This window comes from Meleagris gallopavo, chromosome 2 (assembly GCF_905368555.1).
Source record: "Meleagris gallopavo chromosome 2, MGAL_WU_HG_1.1, whole genome shotgun sequence".
Lineage (NCBI taxonomy): Eukaryota > Metazoa > Chordata > Aves > Galliformes > Phasianidae > Meleagris > Meleagris gallopavo.
Window position 1 is genome coordinate 76,972,906 of NC_139405.1, and position 27,897 is coordinate 77,000,802.

Consider the following 27,897-nt stretch of genomic DNA (forward strand, 5'->3'; position numbering starts at 1 on the left):
TTCTGTTCTCATGAAATAGTCCTATCTCTTGAAGTCATCAAGGAATCTTCCAGAAGACTTATCCTTGACTGTTAGACACTTAAGACTGTGAGAAATACCAATATCTTCCTTTGAAACCACCCGTCATCCAGAAAAACAACTTTTAGTTGATCTGACGAGGATCACGTACGTACAAGCTCTCTTCATCAGACACAGGAAACTAGAGATCTCACCTGAGTAAGTGTTTTGAGTTGATACAAACTGTAGGAATTTCCCTTCATCTGTCTTCATAGAACCATTTCTGTTATCTGAATCCCATAGTATGCCTAGAATCCTGTATCTGCACTTAATAAGGATTCTCTTCTTGTGTTAACAAATATCTTCTCTGGTGAAAGATCCCATGTAATGTCTGCAAATGGATGCTAATTTATCTATTCCTGTTGTGCAGAATTATAGATACAGTTTCCTCTCTTCTGGACTGAGTGACACTGAACAGTCCTGAAGTTGTGGCCTGCAGATAAGCATAGCCTGCATATCGATAGACAGGTACTCTGCTGTCCTAGCACATTTAGAACAACACAGACAACTGCCAGGTTGCACACCATCAACAAACAGAACAGTCCAAGACTTTTTCATCTGGTTTTGAAACAGGAGCACGAATTATCAGGTGCTCATATCTAGAGTCTGTTAATACCTTTGTGGGTGGTCCTAGTAAAGTCAGATCCTTAAAGACAGTGCTTAGGAGAAAGAGAGTTAGATCACTCATACTGGTAGCCTCATCATAAAGAAGGTAATAATTTTAGTTTGGGGATGAAAATTCCTTATCTTGAATACTTAAACTTTTTTGGCCTTTGGATGTCCTGAGGATCAGCTTTGCACCTAAGTGTCATTAACTCTGTTTGTAATGGCTTTCAGGGAAATAACATGTTAATTTTAATCTTTAGAAACATATTTAGTAATGAGCTATTTCTGCCGTATTTTGTTCCAGAGCTCTGACCACCAAACCATCACCTATGATTTATATTATTTTGCTCTTAGGCTTCTCTCTAGTACAATGTAACTGATTTGCTGTGAGAAATGAGGCATTTCAGTGCAGCTAAATACAGGCAGGAACTACAAAGTCAGAAATTACTTAACTGTACGTGTGGGGAAGCCTATTTTTTGATTAAAAGACATTGGAAAAAGAGGATAAGGCACAGCTTACTTACTGAGACTTTTGTTGATCTTGAAGTCTGACAGTTTCAGTGTTAGGCATGCTTAGCCTTTTTGTTTGGAAAACAGATCTTTTTAGATTACATACATTACTTTGCACTGCATTGAGGCATCAAACAGTCTTTTATCGAACAGACATTTTATCACAGAAAGGGGACAATAACTGCCCAGATGTTAAGAAGTAGTTAAAATGAAATGTCTTTATATCAGTATGTTGTTTCTTGCACATCTATGCTACAATGTCTTCTGTGGCATCTTTGCTGTATATAGTAGATACCTGTACTAACGAACTATTTAACATTTTTGTTGAACTAACTGTTGCAGAGGAGTTACTGAGTTGTAGATAACAGTCCTTCAGAATACATAGAAGTGGGTACTCTGAAACGCTCTTGAACATATGCAGAGTTGCTTAGCAGGGTACATTTATGCATAGAAAAACACTTACAGAAGATCTGCTACATTTCTGTAGCTGTTCTTGGAGATATGAAGAGTGCCTTCTTACACATTCATTTCTGTTGTGTTTAAACTTGCAGTTTATTGCTTGAGAAGCACTGAGAGAAATGTGTGTTTCTTCTTTCCTTGTACTATGCTGTAGAAGAGAAAGAACTATTCTAGCTATCAGTGAGATAAAAAAAATTATATTACTGCATGTGTTTATAATACATTTGTATTATATCTTTGCATCTACTACATTCAGTATGTTCTTTCACACTGAGGTCTTTGCAGAGGACGAGGAATCCCACCCTCTGACAATGTGCAGAGAACTTTCTCCGAATTTCCACTAATTCCCATTACTGTCTTTTTATGTTGCAATATGAGGTGCCAGTAGTATTTCAGATGAGACAACGCCAGTGACTTAGAAATATTACAATGCTTTTATTAGCTCATTCTGTATATATTCCTGTCCATGTCCAGAAGGCTTTTCCTATGGGGGTATGCTTACACTGGAAATTCTCCAGCTCTTGTTTTCTGTACATTTGCTGCACGTCCTTCAGCACCACCCAAATCCCCTGTTTACCTACTCAGCAGCTTCTCTGTTTGTTATGTTCTCATTACTCAGCAGTCCAGCATACTCCTGTTGTTGCATTTTGAATACAACATCCTATAACTTCAAAAATAGTCTTGTATTTGGTGGAGTCAAAAACAGAAAGTAAAAGCCTCCAAATCTGCAGTAGCTTGGATATACTAAAATCAGAGTGTTCCATCTCTGTCTAGAAGCCTTCTAAATAGATCTTAAAACAGACAATTTAAAGTGAAAAGGAGACATAACAATTGTCAGCCTTCAAGAGCATGATAATGAGATTGTTGTGTATTTAGTATTTCCTGTGTTTATGTTATATTTATTATGATTATGTTTATCAGTACTGAAGATTTTTTCACACAGTTCGCACACTAAGTAGATAATATAAATATACTTTTCTTGTTTTTTACTGGTAAAATTTAAACATTCGTTTCTTTTGTGATTGACTTTCAGAGAAGAACTTGTTTGTTACACTTTTGTTAACATCAAATAACATACTCTTAAAAATAGTCACGTATGCCACTCAATATTTGTGTCTGAGATACAGTTGGACATACAGCTTTTTTCCCCATATAAAGCTTTTGTTGGACAGAGTCCTAAGATGTATGTCTGGCTTGAATATTCATGCATGTTAAAAATTTAATAGGAAATACTAGCAAAACTAGTGCTAGCCAGATTGTTTGCATTTTATTATTTTAAAGCATTGTGGTTTTGATAGTGGAAAATATGGACATAAAATGATGGAAAATATTGTAGCAAATATCAATGCAGTAATTGAAAAAAATGCCTAAAATCGAGATGTCAAGAGAAAACAGTAAAAAGTAGATATTTGAAGAATATGCAACTGAACCATTTGTATGCTAAGGATCTACTACCACAGCATATTTTTGGAATTAGAACTAGATCAATCTTTATTTTGACTTATTCTTGCAACATTTCATTGAATCTTCTAAAATATTTTAGCTTAACATCCATGTTTTAAAATTACTCAGATTTTAATTAAGACTCTAAACTATGAGATTTCAGCTACTATACCCTTTTTAAAGATGTGTGTTTAAATAAAATTCAAACACTTGTTTAATTTGGAAAGTAGTCAGCCACAGCTCTGATTTTTTGCATGTTATTATGGGTATGCATAGTCAATCAGCAGTCTAAATAAAACATTGTTAAAGCTACTTTAGTTTTTAAATTTGTAAGAATTTATTAAGTGATGTTATCTAGTGTTAGTGTTGCCGGCAGGAGCAGGGAAGAGCTTGTCCCTCTATATTCATCTCTGGTGAGGCTGCACCTCAAGTGCTGCATTCCGTTTTGGGGGCCTCACTACAAGAAAGAATTTGAGGCCCTGGAGCATGTCCAGAGAAGGGAAACAAAGCTGGTGAGGGGTCTGGAGCACAAGTCTGATGGGGATTGTCTGAGGGAGCTGGGATTGTTGAGTCTAGAGAAGAGGAGGCTCAGGGGAGCCTTTATTGCTCTCTACAACTGCCTGAAAGAAGATTGTAGCAAGGTGGGGGTTGGCCTCTTCTCCCATGTAACTAGTGACAGGACTAGAGAGAATGGCTTCAACCCGTGCCAGGGGAGATTCAGATTGGATATTCAGAAAAATTTGTTCTCTGAAAAAGTTGTCAGAGTTATTTTCCCTGGAGATGTCCAAGAAACATTTAGATGTTGTACTAATAGGCATAGTTTAATGGAGGAATATTGGTGATAGATGGATGGTTGGACTGGATGATCTTGGTGGTCTTTTTCAACCTTGGTGATTCTGTGATTCTATGATCTAGTTATTGAGTGATCCCAAACACTAAAATAACAACGAAAGGGAAATGACCCAATCAAACTTGCTTCTTACAGTGAGAATAAATTAATACCCATATAGTCACAATGTCACTAAGCAGTGATTTATTTATTCTGCTTATCAATTTATAATCTTACATTTTCATGTGGGAAAACAAATTGCTGAGAAGTCAGTTCTGTGATAGGATGAACTGTCAATGGAGAAACTGTGTTACTGTAAAGCATTGCCTCAGTGCCCTGAAAATTTCCTTCTTGGAAGGCTTCTTGTGTTTCCCAGCAGCCACCAAAGCCTGGCTTCTTGGTCATGATGGTGGAACAACAGAATCCACTTTCATGCAGAAGAATAGAATAATGTGCCAGGATTTCTAACTATGAGTTAGTCTGTGCACAAAACAGCTGTTTGCAGTTGACAGTAAAAATCTAGACTGCTAAGTGAAAAGATTTGCTAGTGAGGAATTTATGGAGTAGATGAAACATGGAGTAAAGGCTGCTAAAGCATTGTCTTTGTATCAACTGTATTTCATAGACAAAAAGGTCTCCATAAAGTTTTTGTAGTTAAGACTTTATTTTCTTGCATGTAGAATTCAGAAAATTCATAAATGGGTGAACAGCTGTGTGAAAGTATAAGCAAGGAGCACCCTCACATCACTCAACATGGACGTGAATACACTTCATGCTTGCAGTCTCTGTGAGTGGCATGCTGACTGAAATAACATCCAGTGGGAACTCTTTTCTCTCTCCTTGAAACCCAGTACTTTAGAGGTTTCCAGCACTTTCTTAGCACGTGGTCCAGTCCAGGAAATCTGGGCCTGAGGTCTTTTATGAGGATGCAATTAGAAGTCAAGGCTAGATAGGGACAGAAAAGGAGGTGAACATTAAAAGACTTTGCTAGGACATTTGCACTGATTCTGCAAGCTGAGTTGCATGTCAGGCAGCTTTTTTTGGTTTTGGTAAATTCGTCTGTTGAAAGTAATTTATTTCAGAACAGATTGGTTATTGAATATCAACTCAGGAATGCTTTGATTCCTTGTTCTACCTATATTCAATTCTAGTCAAGGTGAGAAGTTTTTAAGGAAGAAAACGTTTACTTTGTAAGGATTTAAAAATTACTTTGGTAGCTACGTTACTGTCTCCTTGTTTCAGAAATAACTGAATATGTTTACATGTGGTGCCCTTTGAATGAGGAAAGAGAAAATGTTTTTTTACTTACTAATGTGTTATTTTATTTGGTGTTACTTCTCTCACTTAGAGTAATGCTCGTCATGTGAAAGATTGTTTGGCTTTGTCCTAAGACTGAATAACTTGAGCTTATCTTAAGATATGCAAATAGTAAACTGAAAGTTTTCTTTCCCAGCCTCTGTTGCCCACCTCTCTGTGGTAAAATACAGGAGACCTACTTTCTAATGCTACTCTAACTTTCTGTTAGATTTTCCTCCGATAGCAAGACTAAGTTTCTGTATAAGTTGCAGCAAAGCACAATGCAAAATGCTTTTAGTCTTAGGAGAAGCAAACTTTGCTAGAGTAGATATTTTCATTTTACCACTAACAGTCCTTGCTAAAAACTGTGAAAAATTAATGGCCTATACTACATTTTTACCCCAGAGGAATCCAAGGCAAAATAACTGCTCTAGCTGAGAGTGCTTGGACTGGAAGATTTCATGAGGTCCCACCTAATATTTGTGATCCTGCACTTCTGTGCCCTACAGACGTGGGTCTTGGAGATGTCACTGAATGTGATATGCAGGTAGCTCAATCATGGATAAACCTGCTCTGTTCTATGCCTGGAAACTCACTGACAACCTATTATGACAAATTTAACTTGTGTTCTTTCTACATTACCCTGCCTTCCTTTCTGAATTTTGCCTCTTAGCACTACAGTTCTCTGCTTGAAGAGCTGTTGTATTGCTGGGACATGAACTTGTCCTCAGTCCCTTTTCAGCTGTGGAGGTCAGCTGCACAAAGGGAAGATAGTGTCTGTTTCCAGAAATGACTTCTTCGTTAAAGTGGAAGTTGAGTAGGATGTGCCACAAAAAGAAGCCTTTTTAATAAGTCCTTACTTTTGTCCTTTTAATGGTTGTTGAGAGCAAATGATGTCAATTTAAAGGTCAATGAAAACTGGCTTAAAGGACCTTATTGTCTAAATCCTGGAGTATTTCCATGTTCCAATGAGCAGAGACAGGACAAATTGTTGAAGAACATATGTAGAAAGACAGTGATTTCACTTGTTTGAGTAGTTCACAGTTTAAATAACATTTTAAAAAATTTCTTTAAACATCAGTAGCATTGTAGGAATCCTAGTAGAGACATGATTGATGCTGTTATGATGGTTTTTCACACAGTATCAGCATAAAATAAAATGAGTATAGTAGCTATTGAAGTGGAGCAGCAGGATATTTTTGTCTTTAGAATTAATTTGTCTGGCTCTGGTGAAATGTTCTCTCAATCACAATCTTCAAATAGTTCTATTTGAGTCTATTAGAGTGTAATAATTAAGTTATTTATTGAGAAATTGTCAGTAGAATTTAAGTAGCTTCCGGAGCAAAATAGCTCTGGCTCATAAATACTGTATTTTTCAGAGTCTATTGCTTTTCAGACAAACACATCTCGTCTATAGGCCATTATGCTGCTATGGTTCAGCAAGAATACATACAAACTGGTTGTCTAGATCCATGAGATTTTTGGAATAAAGAAATTTGTTCTTTAAGAAATGAAGAGAGATGATTTTGTCTGCTCTGTTGTTATATTAAACAGATGCATCATTACAGTCAGAATAGTTAGACCATGAAGTGCTATGCTGTTGATTCTGTAAGTAAAGAAGGTGAGACAGTAATTTAAAAAGTTTTATCCAGATATGCAATAATGACTATTTTATATAAATGAAATATATATATATATATGTAATTTGAAAGCCTGCAATTACAAAGTCTATGAAGTACTGTTTTTATCATGAAAAATTCTTAATTTTCTTCCAAAATATCTTGAGCCATGCATCATGGTTTCCAAAATTAGAGAATTATGTAGTAAGGAGACAAAATGTACTTGTTTTATGTATTGCTTAAGAATCTTGGTTTAAAAATTGAAAGTGTAAGACTTTCTATGATTTATTCTGAGTGCTTTGTAATATAAATAGCTTTTGTGCTGAATGAGAGCAGTTGAATTAGTTCATCCTTTTGCTTCTTATTGTACAAAGCTCTGACTTTTTTGCATGTTTATGGAACCACTGACATTTTGAAAAATGTAAGAGGTATATTTCAAGTACAGTGGGTTGCTTTTACAAACCACATCATACTCTTGAAGTAGCAGTGTGCTTTGGTAACAATAATCAGGCTCTCTGAGAGCTGGAGTTGTCCAGGCCTGTAAATAAGTGGTAAGACAGCATCCTATGTTCCCAGCTGTTGGATTTTCTTATCATTTCTGTGTTTTATTTGCCTTCAGATTGCAGTGCTGTAGGCATCTTGCTGTTTTTTGTTTTTGTTTTTTTTTTCCTTTCACCTTCTCTGGTGTCTTATGTTTGCAAAATATACCCTGCAAGGTCCAGAGCATGCTTCAGAGCTATGGTCAGCAGCTCCCCCAGGCTTTCTCTGATAGCTCACCTCTGAGCTATCATATCTGCTATGTGGAAGTTATTTTTAACAGCAGAAACTGTTAAAGCAGCCCACTTACTATCAGGGATTGATAAATAGCTGTGATGAACTTGGGAACTGAAAAGAATGCTACACAGGCTGCAAGCAAAGATAAACAGTGGTATGAAACAGCATTTTTGAAAGGAAGTCTTGAAATAAGACTAACTTCTGATTTTCTCCTGTAACTGAAGAGTTCAGACCCCTCAACATAGTGACATACAGTGATTGTATTTTTTTTTTTTTATTATCTCCCTACAATTCTGTGCCAAATTAGGCTTTTGAATCACTGTAAAATTTATAATAATGCTTCTGTTATTCTTTTAAATTCAGTTGGTATATGTTATTTTCCATTTTCCAGAATACTTGAAACCAGCCTCTTTGAAAAATAGATATTTAGTAACAATCATTCAGGAAACCAGATGCCAAGCATGAAAACACATGTATTATTTACAAACATGTATGATTTATTTATGTATTTCCCAGCTCAACATTTTATTTTCCAATGTCTTTCACTTACTGTTAAAATTTAACTTCTCTATGAACTATACAAGTCCAAGTTTTCAGGAATGGTAAAAGCTTGTACCATTCACTTAAAGTTGCCGTTCCCATTTTGCTGTTGTTTTTAGATATAATCTCTGTTTTGTTTCCTACAAAATTTTGTGTATGGTTTGCATACACAGTGTCTAGAAAGTTTAATTGGCTGGACCTTCAGTGGCAACTATTTTCCTTGCTGAAATAAATACTTCTGCACTAAAGTAATGAAATTCACTCCTGTACAAAGGGAAATGTTAAAGCAAAAAAAAAAAAAAAAAAAGAAAATCTATTAACAGCTTCCTTTTTAAAATCAGACCATAAATAGTATCTACTGGCCTCAGAAATCTTGGGAGGAACATCACTAAGAAAAAGAACTTAATGAGTTAAGATGCAATTAAAAACTTGAGTACTCTTTGTACATGGCAGGAGACCATGCTGAACAGTTACCATGAGAAATGCTATTGTCTCTTGGTGAATAAAGAACAAACCATTCTATTCTTGGGATTTAGGTACTCTTAGCTTCTAGTAAAATGTTTATATTGTACTTTGTATAATTTTAGCACAAATAGAAGGGAATTTCAACAGAGAAACTAGATTGGCTTATTTTGCGAAATAACTTCACTTTTGAGAAAGTGAAGACTCAGAAACTGAAGCCGCTCCCTGTGAACTTTTATTATTATTATATTTAAGCTTGTTGATTTAGATGGCATGGGGAAGTGAAATCACTTCTATCATAATTTTTATACAGTCCATAATTCAAATAAAGTTTTGAATGCGAAGGGCTGTGAGAAAAGTTTGAACTTCTCCATTCAGAAATGTTTGGCATTTTCTATGTTAGAATACCTCCTGTTTTAACAAGAAGAGGAAAGAAAGGATTATTCTGTTACTCCAAAACATTTTTCTGAACTATACTTCAATAGAAAATAGACAAATATGTTGATGGTGAAACATTATTTCCTTGAAGCATGACAAAAAAATGCACTATTTAATTGTTTACTTTGTGCTAATAGATTAGAGTTCCAGTAAAACAAAGCCAAATTATGTAATTCAGAACGACCTTCACACATGGGTAAAATCTACAGTATGGTGAAGTCATTGAGCCCTCAAAAATCCATTCTTTTTTTCAGTGGATCCTGCTGTCCTGGCACAGTTTCACTCATCAGTCTTTAGGGCTCTAGTCTTACTGATGCTGTGACAAGAGAAAAGAAGGCATAGTAACTTCTTTGCATAATTTTGCTGGACTGTAGCTTCATATACTTTATTCAAAATGATAGGACAAGGGGGAATGGCTTTAAACTAAAAGAGGGCAGATTTGGATTAGGGTTTAGGAAGAAATTTTTTAGTCAGAGGACAGTGAGGCCAAGGCCCAGGCTGCCCAAGAAGGCTGTAGATGCCCATCTCTGGAGGCATTCAAGGACAAGTTGGGTGGGATCCTGGGCAGTATGATCTGGTGGATGGCAGGGAGGTTGGAGCTAGATGATCTTTAAGGTCCCCTCCAGCCTAAGCCATTCTATGTTTCTATGAAAGGGGCAGGAGTAGAAGTTATACCTTTGGCTAGACTGGTTTGAATCATTGCTGAAGTCTAACTGGACCCAAAACAAGTAAAGGTGAGCACTGGTGCCTATGCATTCAAAGACATGTTCCATGTAGATTTACACTGTGCCAGGTAGCTGCTCCAGCCTGAAGGACTGAGTCAAACCCATGGACACAACATGGGCTGCCTGTTTTTTGATTCTGGGCAGTGAGCATTGCTGACATCACTTATGGTTATGAATGTTATACACAGATGGAAAATTCTGTCTTATTTCTGAAAGCTTTTCTATAAATTAGTCCCATTTAAGCTGTGTAGCTTCCAGCTTGCAATGTTCTGTGGCTTGAGATTGCTGCCATGCTCCTTTCTTGATTGTTCTCATGGTTATGCCTTGACAGCCAAAATATAACCGTCATGTCTACTGGGTGGTCAAATACCTGGCTGTCTAAATAGTTAGTGTCACCCTAGCCCACTATTACAAACCTTGTTCAGCTATTGCTGTTTCTGGCCATTGTATAGTCTCCTAGATATGAAAAAAATATATAGCTTGCTTTTCTGTGGTTGCACACATGTAACATTGCCAGCTTTAATGGAGAAAAGTGCTTTAACTGAAAACTTGAAAGACGAGGACAACAGATCCAGATAAAGAGATTTCTTTCTCTTTTCATATTCTTATAGAATAAGGAAACTGTGCCCTTAAAATTAACAGCATCTTCTCAGTCAGGACAATACGTTCAGAAATGTGTTAATAATGTATAGAAAGAGTGGAGGGAAAGGTGGAGGGAGGGGAATAAAATGCTTTCAACACGACTTTGTTTACACTTTAACCCCTATTTTTCATTGTTGTTTGAAAGTGATCCTTCTTGGACAGATTTCTGAAACAGGCTCTGAATACTTATTCAAATGTCCTTACAAATGTTTGGACAAAGTTCCTTCTGGAGCTGCCATCCTGCATTTATTTTCCTCTGCTGTGGAATTCACTCCATGGAGACCTTTCTCCCTGCTTTGCAAGAAAGAGGTCATTTAACCACACTAGGCTGCTCTGGCGCTTTAGAAAATCACTACAAAATCTTACTTCATTTAACACCAATCTATTAGGTCTGTGTAAATTGAAGAGTGGGGAAAAGGAGAAGGGTAATATCTTTGGGTAGCTTTCTTTCTACACTTTTCATTCTGTTTAGCATTCTCGTATCTTCAGACTGGCCATCTCTGAAGCTACCAATTTTGACAAACTTTTATGCTTTATGTAAGCAGTTTACACAGCAGTTTATAAAACAGCTTATTATACAGTACATCAGAAAGGAAGCATCAGCATTTATTTTGCCTTGCTTCTTCACAGCATTTTGGGAAGGACTGTCATTTTCAGTTAAAAAGCACTCTTCAAAGTAAAAATTCAGTATGCTCAGCCCTATAGAGTAGGCTAGATACACTTTCAAATTAGAGGTTTTCATTAGATGATTTCACTTTAGTCTAATTAAATAAGTAGACTGTTTTCTACATATATAACTGAACGCTCTTGAATTAATTATGATGATTTATTTCAGTTTTCATTCATAGATTAAAACTTCGGTGTATTTTTGCCTAAAAATTTTGGGACTGCATGAGCGTTAGCGATCACTGCTATAAAATGAATATGTTTTTTCAAGTCAGTAAATTAATGAATGCATTTGAACACGTCAAATACCTAGAGAGTTTTAAAATCTAGCTTAATAATTTGCAGAATTAAATCCTGCAGATTTTTACTGCACAATGAATCTTTGAGCAGTTACATTTTCTGTCAGTTACGTTTTCTCTGTCTTCTAATAAATGCAGATATTTAATTCTCTTATTCCAAAGAAACTAAGCATTTATTGAACAGAATTTATGTATGTCGAAAACATATGCATGGAGTTAATTTGATGATTTAAATAATTTAGAAGGGAACAATTGTTAGCTTGTGTATATGAAAAGTATTTATTTATTTGCAGAGGTCTTTTTATTACTATCCACGACCGGGGACACATTGCTGCAATGCTGAAGTCCTGGCCAGAAAGTGTCATCAAGGTGAGTTTGGTTTTGTTTGCTTGACAAAGCTGATGCTGTCAGAGAACATTTACTGCACTGTTTAATTCCTTTCAGAGTGCTATTTATGTTTTAGCCAATTCTTTATAATTGAGATTTAGAAGCAGTACATATGGTGCACAACTGTTTTTAAAAAATGTATTAGTAATTGAATGTATGGAATTTTGAAATATATGTAGTCTTTTCTTTGTATCATAAAAATTCCAGCAAATTAGAAAAGAAAAAACATGTTGTATTTATGAGAGAAGTGGTTGTTGGCAACAAGAACTGTAAAATTTTTAACACCTTTTTCTAGGCCACAGGGTCAATTGCTAGACTGTGATCATATTTGATCTGTTATTGCATTCTGAATCTGTTTCACAATGTTTCTGGGGAGACCTTTGCATGGATTTGGCAACCTGATGCTAAGGAATGTAGGTGTTTCATTTGCTCTCCGAGAATTTTCCATGTCTTTACTACAGTAGTTGCACTTCACTGTTCTTGCTACAAGAACATTTTTATGGTGCTATCTACTTCATTGTGATTGAAATGTTAACACAGGAATTTGACAGTTGTACTGTAGCTACAGCAAAGGCTTTTTACTTATTTATACATTTTTACTTTATATGAAGCTGTTTAATATTTTGTCTCTATCTTTAGATTTGTACTCATGAATACGTGGAGTGTATTTCTGTCATCTAATATGAAAAATCTTCCTTATTAGTGCATGTAACTTTGTGGGTTTTACTGAGTTTCTCTATTTCTATCACTGGAAATACAATCTCGTACGTATAAATATGATAGAGCATATTATTTGCTCAAGAGAAAAACAAATACACATTCAAAGGGTAAGAACTAGATGACTGTAGACAGCCCTGTGAAAAGTCAGCAGGAGTGGTTGGCTCTGGTTCTCCTGGAAACAGCGATGACAAAACCCAGGAGTCTGAGGATCTTCTTTTTGTGGATAACTTCACTTCCTACTCTGTTTTGATGTTGTTGACAGAAAAATGTCATAGGGAGCAATGCCAGTTTCCTTGTAATGTAATATGAAATACGTTTCTAGTGTATTCTGAAAAGTTTTACATGCAAGTCCCATTTATGATGGAGTAAAAATCTAAAATAGTGCAACAAAAGCACGGTGATATACAATAAACCATTTCACAAATACAAATAAGCAGAGGAAAAGAAGCTGGGGGTGTTAGCTGGCAGCTGGCTGAATACAAGCCATTAGTGTGCCCAGATAGCTAAGAAGGCCAGTTGCATCCTGGCTGTATCAGAAATAGCATTGCCAGCAGAAGCAGAGAGGTGATCATCTGTACTTGGCACAGATGAGGCCGCACCTCGAGTACTGTGGTCAGTTTGGGGCTCCTCACTACGTGACAGACATTGAGGCCCTGGAGAGCGTCCAAAGAGGGGCAGCAAAGCTGTGAGGGGTCTGGAGCACAAGTCTCAAAGGGAATATCTGAGGGAACTGGAATTGTTGAGTCTGGAGAAGAGAAGGCTCAGGGGAGACCTTATCACTCTCTACAGCTACCTGAAAGGAGGTCATAGCAAGGCGAGGGTCTGCCTCTTCTCCTAGGTAACTAGTGATAAGATGAGAGATGATAGCCTTAAGTTGTGCCATGGGAGATTCAGATTGAATATTAGGAAAAGTTTCTTCTCCAAAGGAATGATGAGGCAGGGGCACAGGCTGCCCAGGGAGGTGGTTGAATTGCCATCCCTGGAGGTGTTCAAGAAATGTGTAGATGTGGCACTGAGGGGCACGGTGGTGATGGGTTGACAGTTGGACTTGGTGATCTCAGTGGTCTTTTCTAACCTTAATGATCCCATGCATCTATGATTTCATGACTTTTGTTTTGTTATTGTTTTATTTGTATCAGTTGTACCTGTTTTTAAATGAAAATTTGAAGAACACTGATATGATTACAAAATAATTTGTATGTACAAAAATGATCTGAAAAAGAACTGATTTTATAGTGCTTTTCCTTCTTTCTCCAGGCTATTGTAGTGACAGATGGAGAACGTATTCTTGGTCTTGGAGACCTTGGCTGTTATGGAATGGGCATCCCAGTTGGTAAACTGGCACTTTATACAGCATGTGGAGGTGTGAAACCTTTTGAGTGCCTACCTGTGATGTTGGATGTGGGAACAGATAATGAAGTAAGTAGTTTTCTGAGATGCAGTGTTACCAGTTTTAAGGGAACTGTTTAAAACTTGAACCATAAAAATTTGTCTTTCTCTATTATGATATGGTTTACAATTAAGTGGAAGCTAAAAAGAAATATGGAAAAAGTCTCATCCTAATGCACAGTATTCATTGTTTAATAAGGCTTGAGTATGTAAGGAAGATATTGACTGTAAAAATGTACTGTGCACACTGTGTCAGAAAGTTGTACAGCAAATTACATCTCAAGAAGGCGAGGATGTTAGAGTTAAAACTATGATAAAAAGAGGCATTCTTGCTCTACTTTTGCTGCAGAATTCCTCTGCAATGATTTCAAATGTGAGTTCATTCTGGGGGAACAGCTTGAAGCTACAGCCTTATATGTGTTCTGAGCGCACTTCTGTGTACTTTGGTTGTACATTAACTTCAGCTATAGAAATCTCTGTAGTGCTACGAGTTTTCCCAAAGTGAGGTCCTCATGCTTCAAAGACCTTGCCTTCCTTGACTTGGCTTCCCATCTGTATGAAGTAGAGAGATTTAAAAACAGCTAGTTATAGAAAATTGGTTTTGTTATTTCCAGAGCGCCCGGGATTACTAATTACTTGGCTTCTCTTGTTCCCTTTTTTTAGCTGAAAGAATATTTGAATTTGGTATCTCTTAATGATATCAAATATCATCAGCAATATCATTATGCTTTAGAAGAAGTTACACTGTGACTGATGCAAGCATTAAACTTTGTGAATGATAAACGTATTTATTGTATTGAAGATAAATAAAGCATTCTTGTACCAGTTAATTTAGCAGAGATTTCTAGATTGCTAGGCTGGGTGTGTGCAACCTCAGCTTCATCTCTGCCCCTTCCACACTGGGATAGTTTAGAAAGAGTACATCATGAAAGCACTACTAAAATTAGGAATAGTCTGCTATCCTCTGTTTCCCCAAAATCGTCTCCTGAAAGTGAACAGATTAACTTGTAAAATGCATCTGATCACTGTAGGGCAAAGCCATATCAAGTCACATAAAAATCTTATTAGCTATAAAATATTTCTATTCCTCGTTTGAGTAGGTGAGACAGTCATTTAATCTATGATTAAGTATTTCTAAGCAGCACATTTCATCCGCTACTTCTGATACTGCAATAGTCTTTCCATTTTTCTTTTATGTCAAATTTTATTATCATTTTTAATTTTTCATGGGATATTATTGTCTTGAAATGTATTAAACACATGTAGATCATGCCAGAAGTATTGCCTCCTATTTATTTTCAAGGACACTACAACAGATACAAAGAGCACAGTAGCATTATTTGTTAGAGCAAAGTATCAGCTACAAAACACCGTTTTTCAACACAGTCACCATCATTAGCTGTGCGTTTTCACCAGCGATGAACATGAGCCTGCATGCTGTTCTCATAAAAATCTGCCCAATTGGAAGGCACCACTGTCACTTTGACTGCTGCAGAAACATGTCATTGACTGTCTAACTGTGCTCACATACACTATTTGGACTCCATAAATGATCAGCAAGTGTTGACAAATATCAGTGGATGCCATTTTCTTTTCATATGGAGGAATTCAATGACACACCTTTGCTTCATGTGCAATGTCAGACATTGTTTTGTCAGACTGCCCCTCTGCTGCCATTTGTCACACAGCAATAACATGTAGTGAAATCTTGACGGGAAGATTCAACCTCTACTGCCATACCACCAACATCCGCTTCTGATATTGTGGACCAAAATTAAAAAAATAGGAGGTGTTACTTTCAGAGCAACCTCACTGCAAGTATGCGTCTGTGTATGTAACTCTACAAGTACCAAAAAAAGTGTACGTTTACTAGTAGTTCAATTTTTATAACACTCTTCTTGTGGCTAAACAATGAGGTCAAGGTTTCTGAAAAGGTGGTCAACCTTAAGTGTTACAAGATGCAAACAAACTTCATGAGCTGGTGTTTGTTGATGCTCTGGCACCTCTTATTAGGAGGACTGCCCAGTCATCTAAAAGCCTCAATTAAATTTACTGCTGAAAGAGGCCTTAAACTAATCTTCAGTGAATGGATGGCTGAATAAAGAGGTTTTGTATTTGATTGTTGTTTTTTTCCTCATAGTTATAGTGGTTGCAAGAAATAATACTAGCCTACAATTCAGCACTGTTCATGCTCATCTGAGTTTTTGCAATGGTGAGGAGAAGTCAACAGCGTGTGAGAAATTAAGTTTCTGAGTCATGGTTGGGTTACTGACTAAAGGCTCTTTTGGGGTTGTGCTAGACTGCACTTCAAAGAGTAGATTTTTTTTTCCCAGTTGAGACTGCTCAGATTTTTAAGCATTTACCTTTGAGCTGTAACTGGGAATGAGATCCCAGAATTTGCCACTTGACTGAAGAGACTACATGGGACTGATTCTATTCATTGTGCATTTGGAGCTTGCATCTTGCCTCTTGCTACTTCAGTCATGTCAGGAGTCCAGGGACACCAGCTCCGTTAGTTTCTTCCCTACCACCCCCCCTTCTCTGCCCCATAGCTCCTGTTCTCCCTTTAATGCTGGTGTTTGTCTGGCCAGGTGTTGAGCCACTTCAGGGCTTTGCTAATTGTAATTGTCAAGCTGCTGTGAAATGGCACTTATATTACTTGTCTTAAAATCTAAACCTCTCTAACAAATAGCAGTGTTTTTATGCTGTATTTTCTTACTCAAGCCAGAATTTTTCATTATCAGATGCAATGGAACTCAGACTAATAACTTGGGCATATATAAATAATAATTATGCTGAACATGTTTTTCAAAATGTGCAGATGTTTTCCATTTAGATTAGTTCCTTCTCCCTTTCTGTGGGGGCCTTAATGCTTTAAAATGTTTAAAAATATGTATTTTTGGCAACTTTAACCTGTTGTGCAGAACCTGTAAATTCTCCAGAAAGATTAAATCTTACTTTAAAGCAGATTGCAAGAAAAACTTACAAATTTGCATCCTGCATTTTTTTATTTTGTTTTTTACATACAGGACACAAAATAGTGTATATAGGAACTCAGTCCATTCTAATGATTATTGAATGTTTTGTTACTGCTAGTTTTAGCAGAGGCATTTTTAGTTTTGGTGTTATCCTGCTACTCATAAAATGAGGAAATGAAAAGAAAATGCAGCATTTTTATACAGTTGTCCAGTTAGTAAGACAAAAGGAAAATGCTTTCTTAGAAGTAAAAAAAAATATCTGGTAGAAAGACTTGCATGACTGAAATAGTAAATTTCTCTGTGTAATCACCACAGGACTGAGAGTCTAAGCGGGATGGTGTTGACTACTGCCAAAACTAGTATGCATAGTTTTAAGTCATTGACAAATTGGAGGCAAGCAATCACTCTTAGAACATTTTAATACAAATATTTTAAGGCATTACATGGGATACTGTTAATTATTTACCATGAAAATTTCAGTGCAAGTTGTGTCTTATTCAGTAATCATATTTGTAGGAGGTGAAAATAGTGTTTCTCAGTTGGGATTTTCAATCCAGGTTAAGCATACTCATATACCAGTCTCTGTACTGATATCAAAGTGTTGTTGGGAATGCTGAGGTCATGTGGTTTCTGGATTCTGAGCATTCATCAAACATTAGAGAGGCATATGTTAATTGCCTTCTAATGGTTAAAGGATCTGCTTGCAGAAGAATAATAAATAGTTGTCACAGTACAGCAACTACAACTTACTGGAGACTTCCCTGAAATATTTTCTCTGCTGTAAGTGGGATGTTTTAAGGGTGAAGGAAAAATCAAGCAGAGTCAAGGAAAAACATTTAGACATTAAAATACAAATGATGTTTGTTTACTACTAAAACTGCTAGTAAACTCAAAAAAATAAGTAATAAACAGTAGGCATGTCTGTTGGTTAAAAAAAAAAATATGCTCACAAGATAGATTCTGTACTGGGAATGGACAGTTGTGGAAGCTGTGGAAGGATTCATTGTATGTTAGCATTTAAACATAATCCATTTACCATATCTTTCAATTTAGTAAGAAAACATTCAATTTTTTTTTTAAATTGTACTTTCCCATAGAACAGAGAGGTCAAAACATTTGGTGTTGAAGCCTCTTGGTGTCCTGGAGCCATCTCAGGATTGCTCAGCAGTCTCAGGAGTGGCAGGTTGACAGTTGAGTTGATGACTCTGAAGGCCTTTTCCAACCTGGATGATTCTGGCTGCATCCAGGATGGTTTTAAGGAAGCTGGACGAAGAAACTTTGTTTTGCTCTGGATAGGCACAGTTAGTTAGAACACTGGTCAGATATATACACATGCCATTATTGGCATCTAACTACATACAGATGAACCATGACTGTCTATACAATTTTTGCAAACGTGTATCTGATGCTGTTCCTTTATTCATATAACTGACAAACACAGTCATGTAAGTACTGAACAGTGCACAAAAGAGAGAAATGTGCAAGGCAGTTGCTAGAACAGCTCCTGCTCCTTCATCTGCCACACCACAGAACTGTAAGAAATTGGGTTGCTATTTGAAGCTATTTCTCTCATGCATACATTGGAATATTTTTTCCTTAACTTACTGCAAGTATTTAAATGCAGGAATGTGACAGCTCTGACAGTTGCCCTAAATAGGTCAATAAGCATTACTGGGCTGGCAGTTCAGATATTTCTGGAGGAATGACCGGCATCCATGGTGGAAGACTGAATCCAGAAAAACTGAGGTACAAATTCAAGCTCAGTTCTTCAACTTGGTGCTGTAGTTAGCTTTCTGCATTTCCCCAAATTACTTCCACATGTCATAAGAACTTGTACCAATCTTCAACTTTTACATTATTCCAAAATACCATGCTATGAATGTGAATAAGGAAGCTGCTGATAAAACATAGAGACAAACCTGCTTCTATTATTTCTATTCCAATCAAAATAGAAACTTGGATAGAAGTAAGCTCACTGTAGCAGAAAAGTGCAGTTTCTAATTGTCACAGGTTCGGCCTGCTCCCTGTGACAAGTGGATGAAGGGATCCATAGATCCATGCCCTAGGAAAGGGGGTTGGAAGAAAGGAAATTGCAGGGAGATGGGCCTAGATGGGGAAAATTGTGTGATGTTATGATGTGGAATAATGATGAAAAACCATAAAACCATGGCACTAATCAAACTAAAGGTGCAAACTTATAAAAAAAAAATCATGCACGTTGCCTACAGCTATAGGGATTTCTGAATAAAACATAGTCACAATTATCATTCATATGTAGATGAGTTGCATTTCTACACTGAAGTTTGTGTAGTTAATGCATTATAAAATTGTTATGGTCTCTGAATTTAAAGAGGTCATATTCCTTTTGCCTTGCTCTTGGATTCTGACTCTTAGAACTAGAGCCAGCTGTGATAGTGTACTCAATAATAATGACTAAATGAAATAAATGAATAAATTATAATGGAACTTTCTGAATTCCACAAATAGAAATCTTTATATAGACAGGAGCAAGGAGTTATCTTTGTAGCTGGGGCCCTGTTTTCTAGGTTATGTTCTGTAGATGTGTTCACTAACAGTTTTGAGCATTTCTGGTATGCACATGATCTGTGTAGGGTGCAGACAGTAGATTTCTAGATATACAGCTTTTCATGTAGCTATGTTAGATATGATTGATCAGTTTAACCCATCTTACTGAGGTAGATGGTCCCTTTCCCATGTTCCACAGAGCAGTGAGTCCAGACTAGGTACTCAAAGATTATGCTGTGGCCTAATCATGCTAATCTCCAGACATTACAATCTCTAAAACTATTGATGGAGTAAATCTTCAGGCAGCATATTTCCTGCTCCTGCCATTCTGATAGGAGATGGTTGCAGTAACCTTTTCAGGAGCTTAGACCTTATCAGGGATGTTTCTTGCTCTTTGCACCCTCTTTCACAAATTTGGTGCTGTTTTACAAGTAGATTTTTTTCCCCTTAAAGCTTACTACAAGATTTTTCCGCTTGCCAGCACTTAAACAAACATGAAAATTCATGAATATTCCTTTTTTACTCCTACTTCTCCCTTCCAGTTGGCAAGAAAATATTGCAGTAGGGTATTACTTTTCATACAGACCGTCATGAATCATTTTTTGTTTTCACTGCTCAAAAATACTGAAAAGTCAAGTCAGTTCTGAATTACAATTCCATCCAGCCCATGGTGCTGAAGAAAAAAATCCCAAACCAATATTTTTTAATTTTCAGGAATTAGTAGCCTTCTTTTAAATTTATTCAGTTATTTGGAGTGGACTGAGTCTGCGTTAGAGAAGGGTGTGGACAAGTGCAATCTATTTTTCATGTTTCTTCTAAAATTAGGGGCTTTGGTACAGTAGAAAAGATACAGAGTATAATTAATAACCTTCTAAAGACTGAAAGGAAGGAGTAAAAAAAGAACGAGTAAGACGATATCGAGTCTAGATTTTACAGTCTATAGTATGGAGAAAATGGAAAGTCTGAATCTGAGTATGTCTGGCATTTCCCAAAAATGCAGAAAGGGATATACCTAAAATTGTACTTCAAGCCATGATTTTACTGAGAATTGATAAGGTTTTTTTCGCACTGATACGATTATGAAGCTAGAATGGAACAGAACAATAATGTATGGAGTGTGTTTGCTTCAGAGCAGAATAATTGTCTCTATGTCGTTCTCCTTAAAATTTCACTTCTAAAACAAATTGGCCATCTCTCCTAAACACGCTTCATTAAAAAAAAACAAACCAAACCAAACCAAAACAAAAAAATCAGAAATACCTGAAACTGAGCTAACAACCATATTATACTTGCAAATATGAAGGAGTTGGGAAGAGGATGTAATTTATGACAACCACCATTTGCCCCTCATTGCAGAGGCCTTTCTACAATTTTCCTGAGCTGCTCACACATCTGACAGCTGATCGTTTTTGGCACTTTTTGGAGAGCTTTCCTTCTCTTGCTTTTAAGGGGTCTTTTACTGAACAGTTCTTGCAATGCAGTTAGAAACATTCACAACTTGAAAATATCAAAAGTTCTTTTGCCTCTAATTGAGAAGTTTTGGGAATTTCTAAGTGTAATAATAAGTTGAGATTTACCATTTGAATGCTTCTGCCGTATGCTGCTAATTTGTTGTTGAGACATGCGGACCTCAGTCTTTTGACTATGCAGTATCTTGCTCCTTCTCTCTCAAAGTATTATTTTACATTAGCCTGTTCTCTCAGTTTATAGCTCCCTATTTCTCAGACTTTGAGACTTTTGACAAAGTGAAGTTGGATTGTCAGAAAAGCACATAGAAAACAATAAAACAGAAGAGGAAATGAAATCAAAGCTTTAGTAAATAGATAAGAAATGATATTAAATAAGCTTACTTTAACCAAAACTTGAAATAAATGGAAAAGTAAAGGTTATGTAAGTGATCCAATGGTGCATGGTATATCCAAATCAGTGGCTTGACAAGGCAAGTCTACACCAGAGGAAATACTGAGCTAAATTCTTAAATTTCATCAGAACTAGAGGAGAATTTGTAGAGGTTTTTACTCATGCAATTGGAGGTACAGTACTCTGTAATTTGTTGTTGGTGGTTTTTTTCCTCCTAATTAGTATTATTTCTAAATGATCATGTAATTCCTTGGTTGTATTAAACCTGATTCTTCAGTCTGTAGAAGGCTGTATATAAATGGCTTGTGCTTCCTAAGGGAGGCACTGTGTGCTGAGCATGAAAGCATTGCCTACCCCTTTTATGAAATAATTGTGCACAACGGGGAACAGCATTTATTCATGATATTTAGAGCTGTTAACTCTTTTGACTTATTTGCAAATGTAGATCATATGCTATCTTTACCATGGCATTCCAGAGGAATGTATTACATCATCGCCTGTGTTTTCACTTAGAGGCTTTTCTTATATTTTGTTAGGCTCAGCTCAGTAGCTGTGATTATCAGTAGATTTATCAATAAAATTCCAGTATAAGTGGGCTTTTCTTTTAAACATTTACTCAATTTAAATATTTTTCAGACTCAGTTATATATTATCTACACTAACCACATTTTGATTGCTAGTATATTCACTTGTAATGAACTTCTTTCTTTAAAGAGTAGAAAGACATTGTGTTTACATTATTTCTGTTATAATGCATGTCTCCTTTTGTTCTAATACAGAAATGAAAAATACTTGCCTCTAAACTTTCATTCAGAATATAAATACATACAGCCCTTTGTCAAACCAGTGAACTAATCACACAATTAAAACAAACAAAAATACAACAATGTAAAATTCTAATTTTCTTCATCTGGATTTGCTTTTGCCATTGTACAAATTTACTGCAATCTATAATACTCACTGAAGTGTTCTTGCACAGTTAAATTAAAGGAGAATTTCAAGTTAATTTTACCTTTTTAATATTTTTAGCATTAATAATGTTGTTATAATTAATTAATTAATTAATTAATTAATAAAATATAATTTTATATTTCAGAGCGGAACTTAGCTTTACTATCACTGTATTTTCCTCTACTTAAACTGTATTGTACTTAGATTTCCATAAAACACTGGAGATCAGTGCTTGTAATCTCCTTGTAACCATCTGCTTTCTCATATTGCTTGAGTCCTAGACCAAAAATAAGGCCTTCCTAGTGTACCTACATAGATAGCAATATTTTTGTCTATCCTCTATTATCTTTTTAATACTTGAGATTCAACAGAATAGACACATATAATCTCATATTTGAATAATTAATCTTGAGAATGTAACCCAGCATTCCTGAACTCAGTAAGCTCCAAATGACTGGGCAAGATAAAAGTACCTTGAGAGTCATCTGAACCCAGGTTAATCATCTGAGGCTAATTTCATGAAGAGATGTAGACATTTCTTGTAGAGGATCTGCCTCAAACTGGTCTAATGAATGGTATCTATTTTTGTTCAATGGCTACTAAAAGAGCTTAGACTAGATTAGATGTTGAAATATCCAACATAGATTCTTAATTTAAATAAGATAATTTCATACCTGGTTTGCCCTTCACTTTCCTCTCTGCTACATGCTTTTTCCACATCGCTCAAACTTCTAAAAAGATTAAACTTGTTTTTGAACACATCAACTTTTTTTTTTAATAACAAACTCTTTCTATCATTGAGAAATGCCATTCTACTGCTTAATGTGTGAGAAGACCTCGACAATTATCTCTCATTTTTGTTTAGTTGTCATCCTCCAAACTTTGCCATTTTGGCTAGGAGAGTGTGGCATTCTTTTCTCTAGACTGTTGTTTTTATGAAATACGTTGTTTATGAATATTTCTTCTGTGAAATAATCTATTTTATTAGACCATGGAAAATCTGAGAGAGCCAGATGGGGTTTCAGATTGCTGCATTTACCAAAGAGTGTATCTGCAATGATTTTATGGACCCAAGAAGAAGCAGAGGAGGAAACGGCATTAGCAGAAAGAGCGTTAATGCAGGCACTAGATTTATGTCTCAGTTTCAGCTCATATTAAAAAGTATGAGATGTATACTGATATTACCAGCAGTTACATCAGTTCATTTCATGTCTTTTCATTCCACGTTTCAGTAAAACGGGATTTATAAAAGAGGGTAGAAATGAATATCTGGAAATGCTTATTTTGGATAGTATGCATGAATATCCATAGACCAAACTGATGACAGACCTTATTTCAAAATACATCAAATATTTCCAATTCTTAACACTCAGAAAACAGCAACAGATACTATTTCTTTTAGTTGGCTTCTGTTCTTTCTGAAACTAGCTACCTGCTTCTTCAGCACTTTGACAATCAGTGGAGAAGACGAGACTGGGGATGAGCCATAAATATAGTTATTATAACAAACTGTGAGATAAGATGCATCATCTCTGTTACCACAGAAATAGACCTAGTTTCTGAGACAAAACATCATGGGTTGATGGTGAGGCTGATCCTAAAACCTTGGGCCTTGCTCTAAAAGGTCTACATTGTGCACAGAGCTACTCCTGCCTTATTTTTTTCCTGTTGTTAGGAAATCAGGCATAATCAAAAGCTGAGATGTGAGCATCAAAAGAATATCATTAGACTTGGTTAGTAATTTCCAGTTCATCAAAGGGTCATTGTTGGTGTTACCTTTTTATGTAAGAAGAGACTCAATATATTTGGTTCCAGTAAAGATCATGGTTGTGTCAGCACTGGAGACAGGAATGCCAGGGTCAAGGATATTCTGTGAATGTCCACGAGGGAGTAATTTATGGAAGTAAATGAAATAAATAGATACAAGTTTAACGGAGTTGAGAATAAGAGGACACAGCAAGTGACAAAGATTTATAGTTACATCTGAAAAAAAAACAAAAATCATCACAAAATATCAAAACTGTTGATCAGAAGCAAGACATATTGATAAAATGAAGTAAGATTTTCAGTTTTATAAACAGTGCATATGTTAAAATTCTCTTCATTTTGCTGTGTAGTGAACTCAAGACACAATTTGTCTGTTATTAAATTGTGAGTTGAAAAAAAAAAAAAGAAAAATTTCTAGAAAAATTTTCACTGAGGCCAGAATTGGTTTTAGGTTTCTGTGGATGCTATTATAGCCTCTTTAGATCATATTCTGTAACTGCTGTTTGATCATCTTCTGTAATTTATTGTAAGCACACACAACATAACTTTCTTTCAGCATTTTAAGTTGGAGATTTGTATTTTCCTTTTTATGTTTAAGAGCACTAAGATAATAATGTTTGGTTTTGATTATCTATTTCTGTAACTTGTTTCCCTTCTCAGTCAGGCGTATTCTAAAATATGGAGGGCATTGTTAAATGTTTTGTGATGTGGGACAGCACATGAAGATTGAGATTTTAGCTATTTAAGTGCTGAAGCTCTTGAAGAAGGAATGATAGTAGCTAGACATTTGGGGGCTACTTACAGTCAGGTGTACTCAGAGCTTAATTATTAGTCTGAGCTTTTCCTGAGATTCGGTAAAATCTTTTATAAAAAGTAGATGTCAGGGATTTTGGAAATTTCTTTTCATGTCTTCTGATAATTACATGCGTTAAATGTAAGATTTACTCCACTTCCTTGCCTTCTGATTATTGTCTCTATTCTAAAATATTAATTACTATGTGCAGTGCAATCTGCTAAAGTCCTAAACAATGTCAGATTCTTCAGGACTATTGTTTTCTCAATAGGCAAATAAGATTAAGATTTTCACGAAGTGCCACTGGCATGCAGACAACCATTTGTTTTCAGTTTTACTGTATAAAAGAGTTATGCATCCTTAAATTGCATTTGATGAAACATTGCTCTGCAACCATGGTTCTGAGCGTCTTCCAAATTCCAACTCAAATTACAGGCATTTGTGGTGTTGGCATCTTCCCTATCCCTTCAGTCAGATGTTAACATTAAGTGAGTTCTCTGAGACTGTTAAACATAATGCAGTATGCTTATCTTGGTGTTTTTATTTTTGTGTATCCTAAAATGCACACCGACACAGCTAGATGTGGTTGTGGCAGCATGTCACTGATGCAGTACTAGCCTGATTTAGTGCATCAGTGTCTACCCTTGGATATTGTGGTAAAGCTGTCCTTGTGAAAAAATCATTTGTGACCTCCTAAGAGAATGAGTCAGAAGGCAGTATTAGATGAGGAATAATATATTGTTTCTAAAGACGTGAAAAAAATTTGTAGGGAAAGGAGCAGACTGTTTTCTGAGCTCTGCATTTCTTGGCCCATCAGAATTGTCCAGTATTTAATTTTCTATGGGTATCCCCAACTAGCAACTCCCTCTAAGAGCTTCTCAAGGTTGGGTCTTCCTTCAGCTACTCTTGACTTTATCCTGTTGCGTGAAAGATCATATTTGTTTGTTTTTTCATCTATTTCATTTATAAAGCTCTTTGTTAAGCTGAGGAACTGAAAGATGTTTTTAGATGAGTAACATAACCAGGAAAATGCATTGAAATGTTACACGCAGCTAACAGTCTTCATAGTCTTCATAGTTCCCCTTTGGATGCTCTCTAATTGTTTTATATGTCCTTATACTGTGGCACCCAAAACTGCTAATGTAAGTTACTGTACTGGTCTACAGACAAAGATGTTTGTCTCTTAACTTTTCATTTCATTGGAAAGTCAAAGAACTTACATTAGAATGCTGCTAAATACATCATCATTTCAAAACAATCTACTTGAAAAACATTATTGATAGATTTTCAGAATATAAGCAGTTAGTTAACTGATTGAACTAGAGAATACATGAAAGTTAAAAATAAAATAATTAAGTTGTAATTATTTGTATCCGTTTCTTTCTATGTAGTACTAATTTGTAGGGAGCATATTCTTCAGCTGAAATAGTTTTACCTCTGTGTTTACACTATTCTATGTATTCTGGCAACAAAATCAAAATTATAATTATGCATCTATTCTAAACACTGCAGGAAAACCTGGCAAGAGCTGGATGCCAGGTTCCTTCTAAAGTCATTTTTGCTGTCACATGCTCTTCTATTTCTATACAAATATTTCAATTTTGCAGTCAATAACTATTTCTGGAATGACTTTTTCATTCCCATTTTGAATTTGCCTATTTCAAATGACTTTGGGAAAATCCGACATACCAAGGATAATTTTACTTCTCTGGAAGATAAATTCACAGGAAATGCAAATGAACTGCTTTTAGCAGTGTGAAATCTTAAGATCTTATGATGATTTTGGAAAACCTGTGCGAGCTGCATCATACATCCCACGGAGCATGCAGGGCTGGAGAGCAGAACCAGTGAGTGGCAGAAGCATCCTTCCCCACTGTGCACCTATGTTAATAGCATTACAGGGGAACTCAGAGACAACAAGCAAAATAATATTGTCCCAGGTTTCCCAGCTGGCAAGTGTCTGCTGCTCTGTGTCTTCTGTGAGCATACAGCACACTCCTCAATTCAGTACAGCTTAAGGCAAATTGTTTTTACTCTAATGGGCAAATTGATTTGCACTTTTAACACATTACCACAAGACTTCCATTAAACAGTATTCTCATTTTGCAAAATAGTGCCCAAAATGAAAAGAAAGAAAGAAAGAAAGAAAGAAAGAAAGAAAGAAAGAAAGAAAGAAAGAAGGAAAGAAGGAAAGAAAGAAAGAAAGAAAGAAAGAAAGAAAGAAAGAAAGAAAGAAAGAAACATTCGCCCCCTTAAAGTTTTAAATTATGAAGATGTTTCAAAAACTTCATATCCAAACTGAGTCATAACTGATTACACCAATAATCCAGTTTGAACAGGGTAGTAACTCTGTAAAAGTTCAAGAGAAATATGTGTTCAAATTCATGCGGTTTAAAGAAAGGGCTAAAGAAAAGCCAAAGATCTGCCTTGAAACACTGGGTCTTATCCTCCTTATGCTACTTTTAAATCTTTAATATATATAAGCATTTTAAATCTATAGCCAATACTAAAACTCAGAGCTCTAAAACAAGCGTAGTTATAAGAAAACTATATAAATGTATTCATCTATTCACTTAGAATATTTAAAACATGCCAAACTCAGTGTTTCTGGGGCACGTTTAAACATCCAGTCTGGGAAGTCTCACAAGCCCAGACAATTAATTCAGCGACACAACGCTGATGAAAAGCTTGGCCAGCTATATACCGAAAGCCTGAAATTCCTTTACAGCTCAGTGCCTTCTACTTTACAAATGTTACAGTTCGACAAGAAATAGCCCGAAGTTCCTTTATAGTCCTGTTTGGAACAATGTATGAAGAAACCCAGGGCAAGAACAAAGAAACTAAACATTCTACAAGTGAAAAGAACAGTAGTTATTTCTGAGCTGTGAGTGGCAATCCATTGTGGAGCTTCTCTGTTTCCAAAAGGCACTGAAGAATGAATAAGCTGCTTAAGCACATTATCCTGTTATTCAGGTCAACACCATGCAAACTGGGTCCCCGCTTGTTGTTTTTTGTTGTTTTTTTTTTAGTGTTCACACATCTTGAGAGATTAACATTTACTATCAGCTATTTCATGGCTTTCAAAACAGATCACTGGAGAGAAAGTTCTATACCACAATCAAGTGTGTCAAGTTGACATGATGATTAGGTACTTTTCCTCA

General features: G+C 36.0%; 1 protein-coding gene across 3 annotated transcripts in view; it reads left to right on the plus strand.

Moving 5' to 3' along the window:
* ME1 (malic enzyme 1) overlaps window positions 1-27,897 on the plus strand; it is a 156,931-nt gene that overhangs the window by 53,736 nt on the left and 75,298 nt on the right. For all 3 annotated transcript variants that reach the window (XM_010707673.4, XM_085216912.1, NM_001303206.1), the window contains 2 exon segments: window positions 11,659-11,734; window positions 13,730-13,891. In XM_010707673.4, coding sequence (XP_010705975.1) covers window positions 11,659-11,734; window positions 13,730-13,891 — 238 coding nt within the window.